A 21694-nucleotide genomic window follows, 5' to 3' on the forward strand; every position below is an offset into this window, starting at 1 on the left:
CTGTGCCGGGTCTTAGTTGCAGCATGCGGGATCTGGTTCCTTGATCAGGGATCGAACCCAGGGCCCCTGCCTTGGGAGCATGGAGTCTCACCCACTGGACCACCAGGGAAGTCCCACCTACGATTTTGTTTTAATCAGGTATGGTAAGGTGACAGACACAGAGATAACTGTCTTTGAAAGAAGAGTTTATTACTTCCAGTTCCCGAAATAAGGGGGCATGGCATGCCGCACCATGTCATGCCGGGCCACACAGGGCCTCACGGGGGGTGGGGGTGGGTACGAGGGTCAGTCAGGAGGCAGGAGGAGTGAGGGGAAAAGCCTGGCCCAGGGCCTTTGCTGTGGAAGGGATGGGTGAGGCAGAGCAGGCACCTTTGAACAAGTTTAAAATTGGATAGTTTGAATAATTTCAAACAGGTTCTGGGCTATAGGAATGGTCCTGGCTCTGGAGTGATTTAGGGCACGGGAGATATCGGCTGGGTGTGTGAACTAGATACCAGGAGGTTGGGGATAAGGGTTTTGGACTGGTTGATCTGCACATGAAAGGCACACTTCCTGGCAAGTTGTTCGCTCTCTCTAGGAATTAAACTAGCGCCAAGAGGGGCAGCTCCTCCCAGCCAGCAAGGCTCCTAACGCGTCAAAGCCCCATAAAATACAGAAAATAAAAAACTGCCTCCCTTCTCACCGCAAGCTTCCCTGGACTGAATCTGTGATTTTCACAAGGCCGACGTTGGGTGCTGACCCTACCTACTATATTAGGTCCCCATATTAGGAAAGAGGTTTGATTTTTATTTGATAAATGATCATTAAATACCTGTTGTGTGCTAAGTGATGTGGAGATAGTGGTGAACAAGACATATAACATGGTCCCTGCCCTCTCGAAACCTGCAGCCTAGTAGGAAATATTATGTACTACATGGGGAAATACTATATACTATATTAGATCTCATATAGTATATAATACCTGACTATTCTTAACTGATAGGAAAGTGAGAGGAAGTGATAGAAAGATAATGGCCAATTCAGTGACCCAGGAACACTTAGGAATCGGGATCCTGAGACAATACACACTAAAAGGAAACAGTTTATCTATTATCCTTTAATTCTTTGTTCCATTCTTGGCAAAAGAGTTGACTGCAATAAATGTGGAAGGGGAAAAGATGAACTTGTCCCATTTCTCCTTGTACCCCTTGTATCTAATCCTGATCTAGCCAATTCCCTAAGGAGACATACCCTGAGGGTAGCCCCTGACCCCCCAGTCTCAATTCTCCTGGACTGGAGGGTTTTAGTTATGACTCAGGACCCGTGGCCCTATTAACTCCTGGGATCCAGGCTAGTTTATGAGATAGGTCCTGTTTTCAAAATCTTTCCTGTCAACAGACCAGGAGCTTCTGGTCCTTTCCAGGCAGTCACATCACAGCTAACTAAAAATACTCCCTCAGATCTAGGTGTTTGCTTGGGAGAATAGCTCTGGGGTGTTCTTGGTTAGAGGGAGGAGCCCTCACACTACACAGAAAAATTAATTGGGAATTTCAGGGCAGCCATGTCAGCTGTTTACTGGGATAAGGCTTAACAATGACTGGGATGTTTAGAATGTAATAAATTGATGATTTAAATGTCCTACTTCCATGCCATATTTCACCTTTTCTTCACTTTTTCTTTCCAACACAGCAGTTGGTTCTTAAAATGTGGTCTGGGAACTCCTGGGGTCCTTGTGACCCTTTTATGGGGTGGGGGGGGTCACAAGATTAAAACTACTTCATAATAATACTAAGATGATGTCTGCCTTTATCACTCTCATTTTCTCACAGGCATACAGTAGACTCTGTGAGCCTGACAGTTTCACAGAATTTAAAGACTTTTCTTATGAGCTTGATAGAGATAATAATATACGTGATTTTTTAATATTGTGTGTCAGTACTTCGAAGATCTGCATAACTCAGTGAACCAGTATTTCCCAAATGGTCAATGTAAGATGCTACAAGTCATTCATGAGTTAAAGACCTATAGTGCAAAATACAGCAGAGGATTTTAATGTAACAGTACCAAGTTACTGATACAGTTTCAGCTTCCACATTGCAACTAACCATTTAAAAATCTACCATTATCCAGTTTTGGAAAAGCATCAAAGAAGAATATTCACAATTATCTAAAAAGGCTGTTAAAATATTTCCCCCTTTTCCAACTACATCTGTATGAAACTAGATTTTCTTTAAATACTTCAACCAAAGAAACATGCATCGCAACAGACTGAATACAGGTATATTCCAGCTATCTTCTATTAATCACAGATTAAAGAGATTCGCAAAGATGTAAACAGTACCACTTTTTACACTAATTTTTTTTTGATCTGGAAAACAGTTTATTTTTTCAAAAATATGTATGATCTGTGTTAAACATATAATGGGTTTATCATTATTATTTTAAATAAATCAGTAAACATTTTAAAATTTCTTAATTATAATTTCTAACACAATAAATTGAAAGCACATTTAAAAAAGCTCTTTGGGGTCCTCAATAATTCTTAAAGATATAAAGCCCAAAAAGTTTGAGAATTGCTGCAATAGAATAATTAAAATACTTTGCAAAAATGAACTCAACCTAATACTTGTTTTCACCTAAACCCTAAAAACACAGCAGTAATTTTACAGAGAAACAGGTAGGAAACAGGTTGGGCAGATGTCTCGAGAGGATCTCAGCAGATCTGAAATACAGGAAACTGACATTCACTTGAACTGTGCGGTGGGAAAACTGAAGCCAGTCGCCACAGACGACCAGGTATGTGTGGAGGTGAGTGAGGAGGGGGTGGCTAGAGACTGCAGTACAAGGCTTATAGTCAGGAGCCCCCGGTTCAAATCTTGCCTGCAACACCTACTAGCTATATAACCTTAAATAAATTAGTAAATCTCCCTAGGGTTCAGTTTCCACAACCATTCCTCCAGATAAAATCAGAGAAACTGCGGGAGAGTCCTGGGACAAAGAGTATTACTACTGTGTGGGGCTTCTAAGCAAGTCTTGGCAGTCAGCCACGGACTCTAGGAATGCACAGTTTTTCTCAAATGGGGAGATTAGAGGAAGTGAACATTTTCATGCAAAGCAGGACATCTCAGAAGCCCAGCTTTATTTCTGAGCTAGGGAGCAATCAGTGCAACTCTGTGCTGAAGCCTATGGATTAATCAGAGCCCATTCAATAGCAAAGTGTTAATGGTACTAAGGTATTCATTAACTAGCTCAGGATGGCTCTCAAGACAAGGGCTGGATTACAACAAAGCTACAATCACAGTTTTCCCCCATAAGAGATTGAACTAGGAGAAAGGTGAGGTGAAGGTGAGACAGAGATGGTTCCAGGCCATAAAGGAGTCCCAGAAGGGGTTAAATCAGATTTATAAAAGTTCTTCATTCATTTTTCCAAAAAATATCTGAATGGGCATAGAAGCAGACCTTGTTTTTAGGATTTTATCTGAGAGAGGAGAGGATATGAACATTCGTAAATATAAAACCACATACAGTAAAAAGCAACATGCAGAGAGGTACGTATAAACATAACGGAAAGGTGAAATGATAATTTCCAATTGCGGGTGGGATGGAGGAGGGTCAGGGAAGGTTACTTGAGAAAAGGATGTGAAGAATAAATACAATGTGGACAATTCAGAAATGGAAAAAACAGGGCATCTTAGAGAGGCTGTTTCTGGAGCAAAACAGAGGGTAGAAAAGAAGCATCGTGTATGAGAAGCATCTAGTAGTTCACTGTGGTGTAAGTATAGGGTGCTTGAAGGGGCACAGGGACTGGAGACTGAAGAGGGGGTCTGCATCGGGGAGGGGGAGTGCTATGAATTCCACCCCAAAGGGGAGTTCCCTCTCCCATTCTTCTTAGTAACTACTCTAAACTGTCACTATTCTCTTCAAGCTCCCGACTCAACCTCTCAAACCCTTCGATAAGATTTTTAATTTCCTACATTATTGAAAACTAGAGACTGACAGGTGCCATCTCTCTCCACTTCCTACTCCCCATCTACAAACTTGCCCACACACACCCACCTCTCTTGTGCTGGCGTCTTTGGGGGGGACAAGGTACCCCCTTTCCTGTTAGAGGCTACGCCTATTTTCACATCTCCCAAGACTGTGTTCTACTTTCTTTTCTGTTCTACTCCATTTTTACTTCCAACCCTCCTTCTTCTGGGTTTCCTCTCCAACAGATTATAAAAATGCTTATTTTGGGGCTTCCCTGGTGGCGCAGTGGTTGAGAGTCCGCCTGCCGATGCAGGGGACGCGGGTTCGTGCCCCGGGCCGGGAAGATCCCACATGCCACGGAGCGGTGGGGCCCGTGAGCCATGGCCACTGAACCTGCGTGTCCGGAGCCTGTGCTCCACAATGGGAGAGGCCACAACAGTGAGAGGCCCGTGTACCGCAAAATAAAAAAAAAAAAGCTTATTTTCACCCACATTCTTTTTTTTTCTTTTAAGATGTTAGGGGTAGGAGTTGTTTATTAATTAATTTATTTATTTTTGCTGTGTTCGGTCTTCGTTTCTGTGCGAGGGCTTTCTCTAGTTGTGGCAGGCGGGGGCCACTCTTCATCGCGGTGCACGGGCCTTTCACTATTGCGGCCTCTCTTGTTGCGGAGCACAGGCTCCAGACGTGTAGGCTCAGTAGTTGAGGCTCACGGGCCTAGTTGCTCCGCGGCATGTGGGATCCTCCCAGACCAGGGCTCGAACCCGTGTCCCCTGCATTGGCAGGCAGATTCTCAACCACTGCACCACCAGGGAAGCCCCCACCCACATTCTTTAAAGAAGTTTGAATGAGAAGTCTTTACTTCCCACTCAACACGGCATCCACCCTTACCCTGGACTGAAATGTAACTTTCAAGTTCTCAATGACTTCTATTGCCGAATCCAACGGATATTTCCAGTTCTGATCTCATCAAGCATCTCTGTTAAGTTTCAATCCATTGATCACTCCACTGCCTTCTCCCACCCTTGTGCTCTCCAGCCCTCACTGCACTGTCGGTTCTCTTAGCACCTCTAACGACCGTTCACTTGTCTTCCTCCATGAGTTCCATCTCTGATGGCCGTGAACATCAGTGGCCCACTGTTCTTCCACCTGACACACCTCTCCAAGTCATCTCATCCAGTCTCATGGTTTCAGTCCCCACCTGTCAGCTCAGGCCTCTTCCCTGAGCTATCATTTGACACTCCATGTGTCTACTAGGTTTCCCAACAAACAATTCAAACTTGGGATGTCCAAACTGGAACATACTTTTCTTCCAAACCTGGAATGTCCTTTCTTCCGTCTTACTGCTGCCTCACCAACACACATGTACATTACTTGACTAACTCCTGTTTATCCTTCATTGATCTTCCCCAGAAAATCTTTGCTGAACCTCCAGGTTGGGATAGATCGGTGCCCTCCAAAACACCCCAGTGTATCTCAATTATGGAATAATATCATCAATGCTATTACACAAATAATTTTTTTAATGTATCTGGTTGCCCCATTACACTGTAAGCTCCCTAGGGCAGGGATAGTGTTCTAACCACCTTTTAATCTCTAGGACCTAGCACAATCCTTTCTTTTTTTATTCTTTTTTTTTTTTTTTTTTTTGGCGTTACGCGGGCCTCTCACTGTTGTGGCCTCTCCCGTTGCGGAGCACAGGCTCCGGACGCGCAGGCTCAGCGGCCATGGCGCACGGGCCCAGCCGCTCCGCGGCATGTGGGATCTTCCCGGACCGGGGCACGAACCTGCGTCCCCTGCATCGGCAGGCGGACTCCCAACCACTCCACCACCAGGGAAGCCCCCTAGCACAATCCTTGACCTACAGTAGGCACTCCATAAATGCTTGGTGACAAATAATGAGAGATATGTTTTAGGAAGTGATCTGCTGACAATATATAAAACATAAAGGAGAGAGAGACAGACAAGAGTGAATGAAGCTGCAATGGGTAACTGCAGTAGAACAAAGTAACACAAAGTCTGAACTAAAATAGGATTAGTACCAATAAAAAGAAGGGGATGGACATGAGAGATTCTGCTGTGATAAAATGAACTGGACTAGCAAAAGGCTGAACTGGGAGGTGAGAGATGTAAGGGAGAGGCACAATCAATCATCTCTGGGAAACAAGAAAAGACACTGAATACACTGCCATAACCAGGAACTGTAATCTATTCTATACCTTACAAAACTTTCTTTGAAAGGGGGAATTAGGGCTTCCCTGGTGGCGCAGTGGTTAAGAATTAGCCTGCCAATGCAGGGGACACGGGTTCAAGCCCTGGTCTCGGAAGACCACACATGCCGCAGAGCAACTAAGCCCGTGCACCACAACTACTGAACCTGCGCTCTAGAGCCCGTGTGCCAAAACTCCTGAAGCCCGCGTGCCTAGAGCCTGTGCTCCGCAATAAGAGAAGCCACCGCAATGAGAAGCCCATGCACCGCAACAAAGAGTAACCCCCCTCACCGAAACGAGAGAAAACCCGCATGGAAAAACGAAGACCCAATGCAGCCAAAAATAAATTTAAAAAAAAAATTGGGGAATTAAATGGCTTAAGAATTGGATTTTGGTGGTGTTCTCTGAAATCCAAAAATACCTATTATGTGATGAAATTTATAGTAATACAATGCTCAATAATAATCCATAAGTCCTCTCCCTTCTCTTTCTTTTAGTTTCCCGATTTATCAAAGTTGGGTAAAACTGGAGGCTTTTAATATATCATAGGCTAATTTATCAGCATGACACTATATATCTAGAATAATTAATTACTAGAACTTGCTACACTCAAATAAGGTGACCTAAAGAGTTCCATGACTTTTTTTTTTAACCTAAAATTATATGCAACTCTTAAAAAGAGGTATTTGATCTAAATTCTGAAGTTCAGATGCTAAGAGGAGAAAAGCTCTTCATGATGTTTTAGAACATAAGGCTTGCTGGTTGTGACACAGACTTTACTGCTATGGTAAGTTTGCCAAAGGTGACCAGGTTGTCCTAGGGCTAGCTTTAGAGCAGAGAAGGGAGGGCAGGATTAGAGCACAGGGCAGCCCTAATACGCGAGTAACACTTCCTCCTAAAGGAAAACAGCGTGTAGGTATGGAGAAAAAGGCCTGAGAATGCAGGAATGGGTGTGGAAAACGTAAACCCAAAGGGGAACATGAGAATCAAGTGAGATTAGGAAAACCAAAATTTCTTAGGCTTATTTGACCCAGCGCAAAGAGTTTACCTGATTCATGATGGAAAATTTCCTCCCAATTCTGTTGTCTGGTAGCCGAAAGCCCTTCCTCCTCATACCATCTTCTGACTCTGACTTGAACACCTTCTCGGGATCCCCTTTCTCTTCTCCTTCAGAGAGCTCCTTTTGTTTCCTCTTCTTTCTCCTGTTACGTCTCTCTTTGGCACTCTTGGAACTGAGCTTAGAGATTTCAGATGAGCTTCGGGGCGAGCCTGCCCCTTCTTCACCTTCTTCCTCTATGGCATCTTCTGAGACAGTTCCTGCTGAAGTGGCCATCGCCGCCGCCTGCGAAAGGAGCCACAGCAACAGTGCAGATCAGAAGCCATGAACTGGAGCCACCCAAAGCCAAGCAATTAGTACAGGTCGTTTCCTTTCCCACAGATAGGGGAAAAAGGGAAAAAAGGAGGAAGGAAAACCAGCCCGTCAGAGGAGCCTGTGGCTGGGGCCTGGCATCCCTTCTTCCTAGCTGAATTTGTATCGTGGCACACAGCCTTGCATAACCAGAGCAGAACGGCATGGTGAGAACTCTGGGGTTTATTCTCTTGAGTATCTCAGACAAGAACGTGGCTGCCACCTTGGTACCAAATGATCCTTTTTTTGGACAACTCTGCAAATCAATGCTAAGAAACTATACTATACATTACGGGCCCAACAATGTAAAAATACATGTATATTTGGATAAAGATAAAGATGAAAAAGTAAAGTGTTAGGGTGTTGGTGGAATCACAAGTTTGTTTTTCAAATTTTACCTGTATCTTCTTTTCAAGACTTGCTATGACCACAGAGAATCTCTGAAGGAGACCCTAATGTTTTTCTCAACAAAAAGGCTATGCTTATATGAAGCATTATATAGACTGCTCTGGCCACTTTCTTTTCTCCCCAGCCAGCACAGCAGTTGTACACTGAACAGTTGAGAAATTCAACAAAAGATCATATTCACAAACAATGTGGCCATTAAGACAAATGGAATAATTGGACTGACCATCTGCAGTTGTTACTTGGGTTATTTTAATCAGATCAGTGACTTCTATTTGACAGTGACTGATGCCTAAAAAGATCAATTGGAATGGCAATCAGGTGGGGCCTTAGTCACCGTGATATGGCAGGAAAGACCAGAGCAAAGAATTGGTCACCAACCTGTGCCTCTTCCTGTTGCTTCTTAAGTTGCTCCAACATTGCTTTGAATTCAGCCTCTTTCTGCTCCGCTTCCTCCAGTGTTGCCTGATTCTGTTCTTCATAAGCCATGGCCACCACAGCCAAGATCAAGTTCACCAGATAGAAAGAACCCACAAAGATGACCAAGACGAAGAAGATCATGTACGTTTTCCCAGCTGCTCTTAAGGTCTGTAAAGACAAAGACCACTTTCTGAGTTGCTTGCATCAAACGAATCAGGCTGAAAACAACTCATGGGCTGGTGTTCCTCTGCAGGGGCACTACTGAATTTTTACACTTTTTTTTTTTTTTTTTTTGCAGCATGTGGGATCTTCCCGGACCGGGGCACGAACCCGTGTCCCCTGCGTTGGCAGGCGGACTCTCAACCACTGCGCCACCAGGGGAGCCCCCACTACTGCATTTTGAACAGGACAGTTACTTCACTGTGTGGTACTTCTTCACACTGCAGAACACTTAGCATCCCCAATGGCCAAACGGCCTCCCCTACCCTCAACTCACAGTAAATGTTGGTAGTACGTCCTATTCATTATGACAAAAAAGTCCTCTTCCACTTCCAAATACTCTTAATATACTCCTTTTGTAGAAAAATGCTTAATTTTTTTTTTAAGGAAAAAATCGCTCTGGGCTAAGAATTACATTTGACTTTGTCAGCTCGTTCTAAAACAAGTCTGAAGAAATGAATACAAGACCTCAGCTCATTTATCTACTGGTCCTCAAAGAGCATTAACAGACAAATTCCATCTCTGGGATCAGGTCCAAGTCATAGGAAGTCCCTATCTTGAGGGACATCCTTCCTTAGCCTGTTGCAATAGGATGAGTTTTTTGTGTGTGTGCGTGGTACGCGGGCCTCTCACTGTTGTGGCCTCTCCCGTTGCGGAGCACAAGCTCCAGACACGCAGGCTCAGCAGCCATGGCTCACGGGCCCAGCCGCTCCACAGCATGTGGGATCTTCCCAGACCGGGGCACGAACCCGTGTCCCCTGCATCGGCAGGCGGACTCTCAACCACTGCACCACCAGGGAAGCCCCGTAGGATGAGTTTTTAAAGAGGGGTATGACATAAAGGATAGTGGAGGGAAAAGAAAACAGGAAGGAGGATCCCAAGAGTACTCCTTGGGGAATACTCAAGGAATACTGAGTATTCCTTGAGCAAGCACAAAGACATCAAAGAACAATTGTGTTTTAGGTTATGTACACAGGACCCACTATTACTTAGTTTGCATTTTTGTTCTTCTCAACCACAAATTGAAACTTAGCATAAGTCACAAATATTTCATGGGAAAGATTCAATCCTGAGGGAATACTAGGTTGTACAACAGAAAGGAAGAGTTCTAGGAGATACGAATAAGAAACTTCCCTTAAAGAGCTTCCTTCATGCCTGAGGAGAACACATTTCTTATCCTCAAACTAATTTGCATTACCAAATGCTAGAGTCAAATGGAAAACAATGGATCATCAGAGAATCTCTAAACTGGAAGACCCTTAGCAGTCACCTAGACTAACTTCTCCACCACAACCAGCAAAATTAAACGACTTGCCCAGAGTCACCAAAGCGGCCCAACAGAATAGTCGTGACCTTTTAAAAAAAATCTGTCACAACATTCTGGAACAAACACAAATGTGTTACAAATTTCAAAACATGGACAAGATCTTATCCAAGATCCCTGTGGATAAGATCTCATCTTTATAATGTCTAGCATAGTGCCTTGTACAATGTGTTTAATAGTTCTTAAAAAGATGCCCTAAGCCCAAAAATCCAAAAGGCGAAATACTGAAGATGCTCTGGTGAAATGATAGGAAGCAGGCAGAGAATGCAGATTCCCAGGCCAGGCGAGAGGCTCTCAAGTCTGTGAACCTCTACAGCTACCCATGATGAGCATTAAAGGACCAGGCCAAGAGCTGGGAGAATTCACTTACTTTTGTAAACCAGCTGACTCTGAGAAATACCATCCTAAGATCCTATGTAACGTCTTCACCAAAGGTCTCTCACACAGAATGTCCCCAACCCCACATAGCCTCATGCAAATTCTATCACCAAAGAAAAAGAGGTAGCACTCGAAAAAGAGGTATTACTTACTAATTGATACAAGTTCTCCCAGTAGTCCTGGGTCATAAGGCGAAACAATGCCAAGAAGGCCCAGCTAAAAGTGTCAAAGCTTGTGTAACCATAGTTGGGGTTCCTTCCTGCTTTCATACACTGGTATCCCTCTGGGCATTGCCTGAGGAAAGAAAGGGAAACAAACGGCTTTTCAATGTAATCCTACCCAGTCATCAGCTGTAAGGCATCTCTATGACCTTGGAGATAATAAATATATAGATGGTTATTTATTACAGGCCAACAAACAGGAATTAAAAAAAAGAAAAAGAGGAAGGAAACAAAGTAGCAAGGTCAATTTTTCAAAAAATGATGTCATGGGGACAGTCAAGGATCAGAATCACCTGAAAAATGTTGATTCCTATGACCTACCCAAGACCTAGGAATAAAAGCTCTGGATATGGGATCCAGGAATCTGTATTTTTAAGGGGCGTGTCAGATGATTCTTATGCATGCCAAAATTTGAGAATCACTGTCCTAGATTCATATCAATGTGCAATTCAACCCAATTTAACTTAGCTGCTATCCGAAATGACAAACGGCTAGAAGTTCCTCTTAATCATCTCGATTCTCTTAACACCCATTGTGACAACCATGTCATACTGGGGATTTCAGTGACCTTGATTATAACACTTCTTCTGCTTTAAGACTCGCCTGATATTTATTTCAGTGTAATTTCTAGTATCTACTTCAATACAGAAATTAAATGAACTTCTAGTCGTCATGTCATCTTAAAACACCAACTCCTGTATTTACCAATATACTCTAAATAATGACACTACACCCTACATTTATATGGTCCTCTGTTTACAAAGCACTTTCACATATGTTATGTAATTGGATCCTTACATAACCCTTTGAGAAAGTGAGAACATGATTAAATCCGTTTTTAGATGAAGAAACTGAGGCTCACATAAGTTAAATGGCTTGCCAAAAGTCTAGAAGTAGCAGAATCAGGACTAAACTTTGTTGCTGTACACTCATGTTCATAGCAGCGTTATTCACAAGAGCTGAAATGTGGAAACAACCCAAGTGTCTACTGACAGATGAATGGATAAACAAAACGTGATATATACATACAATGGAATATTATTCAGCCTTAAAAAGGAAGGAAATTCTGACATATACTATAACATGGATGAACCCTGAGGACATTATGCTAAGTGAAATAAGCCAGTTGCAGAAAGACAATTACTGTATGATTCTACTTAAGTAAGGTACTTAGACTGGTGAAAATCATAGAGACAGAAAGTAGAATGGTGGTCACCAGGGGCTGAGTGGAGGGGAGAATGGGGAGTTACTGGGTACAGAGTTTCACTGTAGGAAGATGACGAGTTCTGGAGATGCATGGTGGAGACGGCCGCATAACAACATCAGCATACTTAATACCACTGAACTGTACATGTAGAAATGGTTAAGAGACCAAATTTTATGTTACGTGCATTTTGCCACAGTATAAAAAGGGGAAAAGATATTACATTGCAACTCTTTCCCCTCCCCCATGTTGTCAGGCCCGGCATATTCTGGGTCAACGTTGGGTGCTAACCTATCATGAAGATGGTGTCCTTATTCGATATTTTATTAACTGTGTTAGGATAGAATGAGGAGAGTCTTCAAGAGACAGGCAAGACATCTGATGTTATAGATTCTGTCTTTAGCCTTTTACATCTTTAATTTTGGCTTGAGACTATGGACACCTTCACCTACTAGTGAAATGTCAACTTTGGACGGACCAATATAAGACAGAAAGAAAATCTGAGTCACCCAATACGTCGGGCCCACTAAGGATCCACTATATGAGCACAAAGAAAGAGAACATATTGTCCATTTTTGTCTGACAAATTATTTTAAGGGAGGAGAATAAAATTAGGTGAGCTACTTACCCAGCATCAGAACTGTTCCCACAGAGCAAAGGTTCCAGCATGCCAGGAACTGTGTAAAAATTTGCTAGAAAAGTTTGAAGAGGCAGGAAATGAATAAGGCAGATTTCAGTGAATGAGAGAATAAACAGTTACTGATTTTAGCTCATATAAATCTTTCCTGACAGCAGTGAAACCTGATAAGAATTCTTTCCCATTAACTATTTTCCTATATATATTTGACAATGAAAAGTGCTGCTGTGTAGCCTTTAGTGCAGTGTTCTTTTCACGGACACCTGACTTCTACTCGTACTTCAGATCTGTATGCCACGTTCTAGCACTTGAATCAAAGGGTTTTTACACCACTCTACTCTTCTATCCTATAACTTCTCTCTACCAAAGATAAACTGATCGCTAGTTACCATGCCCCACTTTAACTCAGAAGGCACGCTTGCCTTTCGTGTCCCTGAAATCCCCTTTGCAACACTTTCTTGTAGACACCAACTGCCTTTATTCCTCAGGAGTGACTAACAGTGAGACCGCTAACTTTCCCCCATTGTTTTACAGAAGTACTACTATACCAGATATTCCTAAGGGTAAGACCCAAGTGCCTTGGTTCCTGAAATGAACCTGTTAAAACTCCTTAACTGTAATAGGATCAAATGATTACTTAGAGATTACTCGACTCCCTAAGACCAGATTGATTCCTAAGGTCTAAGTAGTATTCAGAAACCTTACTAGGTATATACTCTATAAACTAAAGGTTTACATATCTCAGGGAAAAGAGGATTTTTATCAAGTTTCTAAGCCTGATTTTCAAAGCAAAAGTTTAGGGGTACATGTGAAAAAGATCTAAAGTTTCATTTTTGCTTTTAAAGGGAGAGAAAAGAGAGAGAGGGAGAGGGGGCTGATATCTGAGAGCTTCTGAACATCATCCGACCTCACGGGAAAGGAGTAAGTTCCCAAGGCTCGTTCCAGCAGTCCTGGCCTTCCTTTCTGGAAGGCTTTTTCTTGCCCACTCGCAGAGACGGGGCCACCTACTTCTATTGTTGATGTACTCGTCCCAGTCAAAGCCCTTGGTGCCATTTTCAAGATAGCTCTCGTTGAAGTTTATGGGCCACACCACACACTTGTTTCGCAGGTTTCCCATGAAGAGCTGCAGTCCGATCAAGGCAAAGACACTCAGGCAGAACACTGTCAGGATCATCACATCCGACAGCTTCTTCACGGACTGAATCAGGGCGCCCACGATGGTCTTCAGGCCTGAGGGGAGAGAACCCCCAGAGTCAGAGTCATCCCACAGCCCTCCCCACCTCCCCCAGCCTCCCCGCTCCGCCACGGCTCTTAGTCTGCCCCACAGGGCCGCCCACGAAGCACGGCCACTTCACCATTTACACCATGGGAATAACAGTGGGGCGGCGGTATTGTCAATTCTTCCAGGGGCATCAATTTTTAAGTCAATATTTTTTTGAAAAAGAAAGTCCCTTCTCCAGCATGTGGCTCTTTTCTTCCTGGAAGCACTTCCCTGTCTCTGACTGCTTCTCAGCGACTCAGATGAGTCAAGGTCTTACTTGCCTCAGTGTTGCCACACATGCTGTTCCCTCTGCCTGGAACGCTTCCTTCCCTTCTCTTGTCCCTCCTGCCTGTTTGCTATTCATCCTCCACTCTCGCTTAAAGAGCAATTCCCCCAGAAAGCCTTCCCTGACTTTACGACTCTTCTCCCTCCCCTACTATTACTATTTTAATAGCACCTTTTACTTCCTCTGTAGCATTTATCATGGTTATAGTTAATTATGTCTGCCTTGTTCACAGGTGTATCTGCATGGCTTAGCCCACAAGGTACTCAGTAAATATTAGCTGAATAAACAAATAGAAACTCAGTAATTGAGGAGGCTTCCAGTTTGGAAAGAGAACTACAGGTAAGTTTAAAAGCCAGTAATAGGTGAGAAGGTACAATAATATTTTCCCAAGAGCTCTGGAAATGCCAATGTATTGAAAAGGTTAATCAGTATCAATCTAGTATTTGTGGTTTGTATTTCCACTAAAAAATATACCTTCTCTGCATCACATATACCTTTTTGCTGTCCTACATTTAAAACTTTAAAAAGTTTAAAAAACATATAACCCACTTGAATTGGCGGTTTAAATGCAAGCCACCGGTTCAAATTTGAATCTGCAGGCAGATTTCTTAACTGCACAGGGAGAGATCGGTGATAGGAGGCAAAGAAAAGTATGGTTGTGGGCTCGTGATGTTTGGATCAAGACTGAGTCTACATGTGGTTCTCCTGGGCATGCTCACACATCAGCTAACCATAAACCATAAGACATGGCCAAGAAAGCACTGAGCACTCCCGGGGTGCCAGAACACCAGGACGGACAGCAGGCAGACACACAGCCTTGACACACAGGCCTCAAGAGGGATCTTATCCCTAATCTACTTCTTTTCTGTTTTGTTTTGTTTTGTTTTTGCGGTACGCAGGCCTCTCACCGCTGTGGCCTCTCCCGTTGTGGAGCACAGGCTCCAGACACGCAGGCTCAGCGGCCATGGCTCACGGGCCCAGCCGCTCCGCGGCATGTGGGATTTTCCCGGACCGGGGCACGAACCTGCGTCCCCTGCATCGGCAGGCGGACTCCCAACCACTGCGCCACCAGGGAAGCCCCCTAATCTACTTCTGAAGACAAGACTATCACACTGAAATTCTACAGAAATCCTAACCCTGGCTCTGATCCTAACCCTAATCCCAATTCTAATCCTGAGTCTGGGTAGATAATTACTAATCAAGTTATACAACTTACTTACGTGGCCTGAGCAATAAACCTAACCTCCTTGGACCTCAGTGTTTTCATCTTTAAAATGGGGGTGATTATAGTAGAATATCATAGGGCTGTTGCGAGGATTAAGCATGGTTCATACAAACACTTAACACAGCACCTGGCACACAATAAATGAATCAAATGTTAACCATTTTTGTCTGAACCTTAGTTTACTCATTTGTAAAAGGTATTTAAAATATCAACCTCGCTGGGTTGCTGTGAGGTTTAAATAAGATAATGAATGTTAAATACCAAGTACAGTGCCCGGTACTTACTACCTGTTGGCTATCACTATTATACCTATGTTGCCCTCCTCAAAGAGACAGGATAATGGGATAATGACACTGCATGGCTAACCTCGTACGATGGTGATCTAATGGGTGGTGTGGACGTGCCTCTTCTTTTGCTGTATTTTGCAAGTGACTACCTAGAATTTTCAAAGTTGAGTCCAATGGTGGTAATGGATGCCGTGCCTAGCACAAGCCCTGGCACAAAGCAGACACTTAATATGTTTTTAAATTCTTTATTGAAAGAGTAAATGAGTAAGAAGCTTTCTTTCATACAGATATCCTGAAAGGGATGTAAGGGAAATTAAAGAAAAAAGAGCCAAGAGTTAGACTGTAGAGACGTGGCAGTGTGCAAAGGCTTATGTTTGCTCACAGAGCGGGCCTTCCATGGACACTGTGGCCACCAAAGGGATCAGGAAAAGCTTGCCTGGGCTCCAGGGATAAGGCATTTCTGGCCTGATTCCTTGTCTCCTCACAGGGCTGTTCAGAAAGAGCACAAGGCAGGAATCAGAAAGCGGGAATTCTGATCCTGGCTCAGCCACTATTTATGACCCACTGTGTTTCAGAACAAACTTAAGGTCACCTCCCGGTCTCATTTTCTCATACACAGAACATGGATAAACACAGGAGCACCGGCAGTGGGCAGTGGAGGAGAAGCTGAAGAATCGTCTCTAGAAGTGTTTCGTTTTTTTTTTCTTTTTTAAATCTTTTTACCTGTGCCTTGTGGCACGTGGGATCTTAGTTCCCCGACCAGGGATCAAACCCGTGGCCCCTGCAGTGGAAGTGCAGAGTCTTAACCACTGGACCGCCAGGGAGGTCCCTCTAAAAGTCTTTAAAAATAGGGCAGAGATATTTACTTGTTCGTGATTAAGTAGCTGAAGTTTCAATCTTTTATTCCTAAGTCCTGGAAAATTGTATCATAATCTCACAGCTAGGTAAGAAGGTATTGGTGGTATAGAATAAAAGGCAGCTATAAAGAAGTAAAAATTGTTCCAGTGTTCTGGAACTCATTTCAATAAGTTGCTAAGGAATAGAAAAGTCCTTCACTGTATTTGGCTGGGTTGAGGCAGGTGTATGTTGGGCCGATAAGTCAATTCTAGGCTCCTAAAATTCTGCTTCAAAGTCAAGAGTGAACTTTGAAAGTTCTGCTTTCAAAGTCAAAGAGTGATTTTTAAAAAAGAGTAGTTGATAAACCATAATGGAAAAGAATATGAAAAAGAATGTATGTATTATGTATAACTGAGTCACTTTTCTGTACAGCAGTAATTAACACAACATTGTAATTCAACTATATGTCAACAAAAAATAAATTAAAAAAAAAAGAGTAGTTGAATAGGTCACTGAAGAATGGCTGTAAAGTTTATTTTCCTGAACTTCTTTATGAAGAGCTTATGTAGCCATCTCTCCTGAATGGTTCAGACAATCACCTGTCTCAATACTGGATGATAGTTCAAGGCCCTTTCTACTTCTATTTTAATGAATTGAGAAATGAGCTGTAAGCTGTCATTTGTATTAGTAACAAGAGGATAAAACTTTAAAATAGTCAAACCAATGTATTTGTGACATTAATTAATTTTTAAAAACATACAATTTTAGCATAAGTCTAATCTGATTTTCCTGGGCTGGGAACTCTTGGGACAGTTCCAAGCCCATACAACAGGAAATTCCAGGCTATGAGCTCAAACTATCTTCTGTTCCATAAGGGTGGGCTCCCAGCAGCCTTGTTTGTAGGAAGTAACCTTCTCTTAGCAGTTAGATGTCAGGATGCACACCTGACCTAAATCTAGATCCTGTCCTCCAGGAATATAGAATGGGACAAGAGACAGTCCAGTAGCCTTTTCATGTGGTGGGAATGATAATGTATAAATCTGGAAGCTAAATGGTAGTCATATTCTCTCATTATATTAGGATATGTCTGTGAAGTCAAGACAGCATTCTAAGGGACAGAAAAAGGAAATAGGAGCATGGAGAAGAGAAAGATGAAGACAAGGTACTCCCTGGTGTCTGGGGCCTTCTGGCTCTGCATTCTGCTTTCACTGGCTTCCAGAAGCCCCAAAGCATTCCAGCCCTTAGTTTCCTTGAAGTACTCCTGTATCTTTTTACTTGCAACCAGAGATGCTCAAATAATACACCAACCCTACATGGAACTCCTCACTTTTCTGGGGATTGACGTGAACACTCACAATCGGCTGGTTCAACATCTCTTCTCCATAAACCAGATGCCACTGCTGAAGAAATCTGTACACATGAGTCCAGAAAGCCAAAAAAAAATTTTCAAGTGTTTTCCTTTGAAGTCTGAGGCTTAGATCAACTCCTCTGTGGAGTTCTTTCAGCTTTCAAGAAGGTTAAAGTAGAGATTTAAGTTGGAAATGGTATTCAGCCGCTTATACTTCACAGGGTCTCAAAGGAACAAAACTTAATTAAGCAAAAATGATCACTAAATAACACTATGGCCAACCAAAAAGTTTACTCTCTAAGATTCTCATCCAGATTGTTAGGAGAAAATTAGAGGAAGGCACAGGAAGAAGAAAGGTGACGTAACTTAGTATCTGTAAGTGAAGCTAGGCACACAATTACTCAGCAATATTAAATGGTTACTGGATTATACCCAGGCCTCAGCCAAGACTCTTCTTCCTTCCGTCAGTGTTGATAATTGCAAATGACCATATCTGCAGACACTGACGCCAATTTATGGAAATGACGCCATCAATGCTTTTCTTTTTCTTTTGCGGTACGCGGGCCTCTCACTGTTGTGGCCTCTCCCGTTGCGGAGCACAGGCTCCGGATGCGCAGGCTCAGCGGCCATGGCTCACGGGCCCAGCCGCTCCGCGGCATGTGGGATCCTCCCGTACCGGGGCACGAACCCGCGTCCCGTGCATCGGCAGGCGGACCCTCAACCACTGCACCACCAAGGAAGTCCCATCAATGCTTTTCTTAAGCTCAACCTTCATAGTCTTGCCAGCAGTGGCTGCCACATACTAGTAAACACAGCCAAGCAAAAGTGCTCTCCCAGCAACAAGCAACACGGGTCAAAAAATGTAAGAAGTCGCTGGTAGAATTTCTGACCCGAGGCGTGCAAGAATGGAGACTCCACTGTTCTGGTTGTGAGCATAAACTGTCCTACTTCCTCAACCAGTTCATAACACCACATACCAGAATACGCAAGAAAACTAATAATCCGAAACAGAGCAGTGAGCTCCTTCATGTGACTCCTACACAACAGAGTGTGACACGGAAGCCAGGCGGCGGCAAACTGGACAGCGAGAAGAAGAGGCGAACGTCCACCAGCACTGGGACGTGTCTGAGCAGAAGTAGTTAATAGACTTACTACAGAACAAGGAAAGACAGCTGGACCCGATGTACAGAAAGGTCAGCTACCAGACAGGAAGTCGGACACTTAAGAAATTTTGAGAAGCAGGTGAAGCCGCTGTCAAAGAATTTCACTCCGCTCTATGTCCAAAGGCGCCTCTGAACCTCCTGTCACCTTTCCCAAGGCCCAGCAATCCCTTAAACAAATGAACAAAGCCTGCTTATGTGCTAAGTCCAGAGAAACCAGCCATGCATGCTGGGATCAAGATCGTCCACCATGCCGGTGCCAGATTATAAATAAAGTCCATTTATCTTTCCTAGTTCGTGGTTCAGGTTGAGAAATCTAACTGGTTTGAAGCAACACGAGCCACCCCTCCTACAAAATGAACATCAGAACAGGCCTCAACAGCAGTAACAAGCAGCTCTCCCAACAGGGGGAAGAACAACTCCCCGGTCCCACGGTCTGGCTCGGTCCAGACAAGTCCTGGGGTACAGTCATGCCAGGTCACCTTCCCTGCTGCAGATTCAGTCCTCACAGTGACAGTTCTTGCAGGTTCTTCAGATCAAGAGTAATGTGGGAGAGACCTGGGGGCCCCTTGATTTATTTACTCAAGACTAGATTCGTCTTGAGTAAGCCTGACCACAACTAAACGAGCTCTCAGAGGTGGGGCTGGGAGGGGGCGCTGGGAGTTCTCAGTGTTGCTCCCATCAGGACCACTGTGGTAAACTTCAGCTGTCTTTCCTGAGAAACAGTGTGGAAAAAGGAGAAACACAAAAGCAACTGGATTAATCACTAGAATATTTTAAAAGAAACAATGACTCTGAATAGAGTCTTAACACACTTTCTATCCCCCTTCACAGCGCAGCAGAGATTGCCACATTCATAACGGGCACATTTAAAGAAAACACCTTCTTCGTGGATACTGGGGGGGGACGGAGAAGGGCCTCTCATTTTCCCTGCTTCTTATCTGACACCACAGGTAAAGAGAGAGAGACGGTAACAAAAATGAAAGCAGAGAAATAACAAATCCAAGAGAAAAATAATCAAGAAATTACAGCTCGAAAGAGAGCAAAATGACCAACAGAAGTAGTGCTTTGGGGAGCCATTTAAATGATGATGGAAATGAAAAGGGACTGGCAGCGAGGCCCTCCCAACCAGTTTTATTTACACCGTTAAGTGCTACACTCTAAGAAAACCCTGAGACACCTTCTTTGAGATGTCCACCCTATCTTGGGGGCATGTTAGTCCCGTGGCTCATGGCCAAAGCATGCAGGAGATGAAAATTCTGACAAAGTCACTTAGAAGTTCATTTTTGTACCCAGATAAACACAAAGTGAAAACAAAGTTTTAAGGTATACGACATTCTCCACAGAATACTTCAATGTCAAGTTGAATCCAGCAAGTTCCAGACCAAAGAAAATATTCAAAGGGTCTTTTCCTATAACTGACCCTTTTAGCACAGTTTGCATGGCACTGTTCTTCAAGTTGAGTTCTCCGAAGCAGAAGGGAAACCATGAATGATAGGTATCCAGGTCTTGAGTTGGCAAATAAAAAGGGTCAGGATGTGAGTTCAGTCTTTTCTAAGCCACAAGAAGGCTCTAAATCAAAGTATCTCTTGTATAAAAGGCTGGAGCTAACTGGTGCACTGTACTCTCCAATCTTCAGGGAGTCCTGACTGCCCTGACACATTCAGAGTATCTATCAATACCAAAGATGCTAAGAGGGAGGACGGCATCAGCCAGGTGAGCAGGGTGAGTGCTCTAGGAAAGGGAAAACTCTCATAAAGAGCTCTGTGAGAACTTGCAGGTCCCACATCAGTTCTGTGGCTGCTCTCACTCCTGTTTTTGGCAGCTTCGGCCGCATAGCACAGGGAGATCAGCTCGGTGCTTTGTGACCACCTAGAGGGGTGGGATAGGGAGGGTGGGAGGGAGGGAGACGCAAGAGGGAAGAGATATGGGAACATATGTATATGTATAACTGATACACTTTGTTATAAGGCAGAAACTAACACACCATTGTAAAGCAATTATACTCCAACAAAGATGTTAAAAAAAACCAAAAGCCGATCATCAAACCAGGAGCAGGAAAAGGCAAAAGAAAGCAACAATTCCACTGAAGTGGCCTATGAGAAAACTTGGTACCCAAAGCAATGGCTTTACTCAGAGGGAACTATGGCCTAACTCTGTAACTGTGGAGTCAAAATGACTTAGATTTCCAGTCAAGAGAGGGCCCAGGTCTACTGCCTCATACACTGGTGTTACCACCTGGGAAGGAGACCTGGGTAACAGGCAGGTAGGAACAAGGCAATAGCCCTCTACACGTAGAATGGGGAGCAAAAGGACTTGGGATTAAAAGTCACACTTTAATTCCAGTATCAATTATACCATTCACTGATAGTGATCTATTATTGGCTTTATTACCCCTTAAAGTTATTTTCCAAAGCCTCCCAAAGCCATCTCAGTTGCGGGGTGCTTCTAGAAATAGGAATCCAGGAATCTATTTCAAACTGTGAAGCTGGTGTCTGAATCTTCATACAAACCCTTTCTTTGGGTTTAGGTTTCTTCTTTATAATTGCTACTGCTAAAATCATTTATGGAGGACTACTATGGGCCAGGCACTGTGCTTATAAATATATATTTGTAATACAGAATATAAAACTAGACATGAATATATATCTATAAAACGAAAGTAATAAGGATAAATTACGTGACATCAGTCAAGAGTTATCTTGCAGAAATGCTGTGGTCAGAAGTTAACCATACAGCAGAGACAGAGACAGAGGCTAAGAGCTGGAGCAGAGACAGCATCTGCTGCCCTAGTTAGTGAGCAGAACGCAGCTTTCCAATTTAATTCTGGAAGAGAAGTTTTGAGATCACAAGAACATAAAGAGACAGATGCCTTGCGGAGTACGCTGGGGGAAGTGAGCAGAAAACATGGGATCATAT

The 21694-nt window shown here is 43.5% G+C and overlaps 1 protein-coding gene across 1 annotated transcript in view; it reads right to left on the reverse strand.

Moving 5' to 3' along the window:
* The window catches only part of SCN8A (sodium voltage-gated channel alpha subunit 8), a 113959-nt gene that overhangs the window by 58055 nt on the left and 34210 nt on the right, over positions 1–21694 (reverse strand). Inside the window, exons 7-11 of the mRNA XM_073788662.1 lie at positions 13380–13601; positions 12363–12426; positions 10462–10603; positions 8350–8556; positions 7204–7497 (exon numbers count right to left, since the gene is read on the reverse strand). Of these exons, the coding sequence (XP_073644763.1) occupies positions 7204–7497; positions 8350–8556; positions 10462–10603; positions 12363–12426; positions 13380–13601 (929 nt within the window). The remainder of the gene's footprint in view (positions 1–7203; positions 7498–8349; positions 8557–10461; positions 10604–12362; positions 12427–13379; positions 13602–21694) is intronic.

Source organism: Tursiops truncatus, chromosome 11 (assembly GCF_011762595.2).
Source record: "Tursiops truncatus isolate mTurTru1 chromosome 11, mTurTru1.mat.Y, whole genome shotgun sequence".
Taxonomy (NCBI): domain Eukaryota; kingdom Metazoa; phylum Chordata; class Mammalia; order Artiodactyla; family Delphinidae; genus Tursiops; species Tursiops truncatus.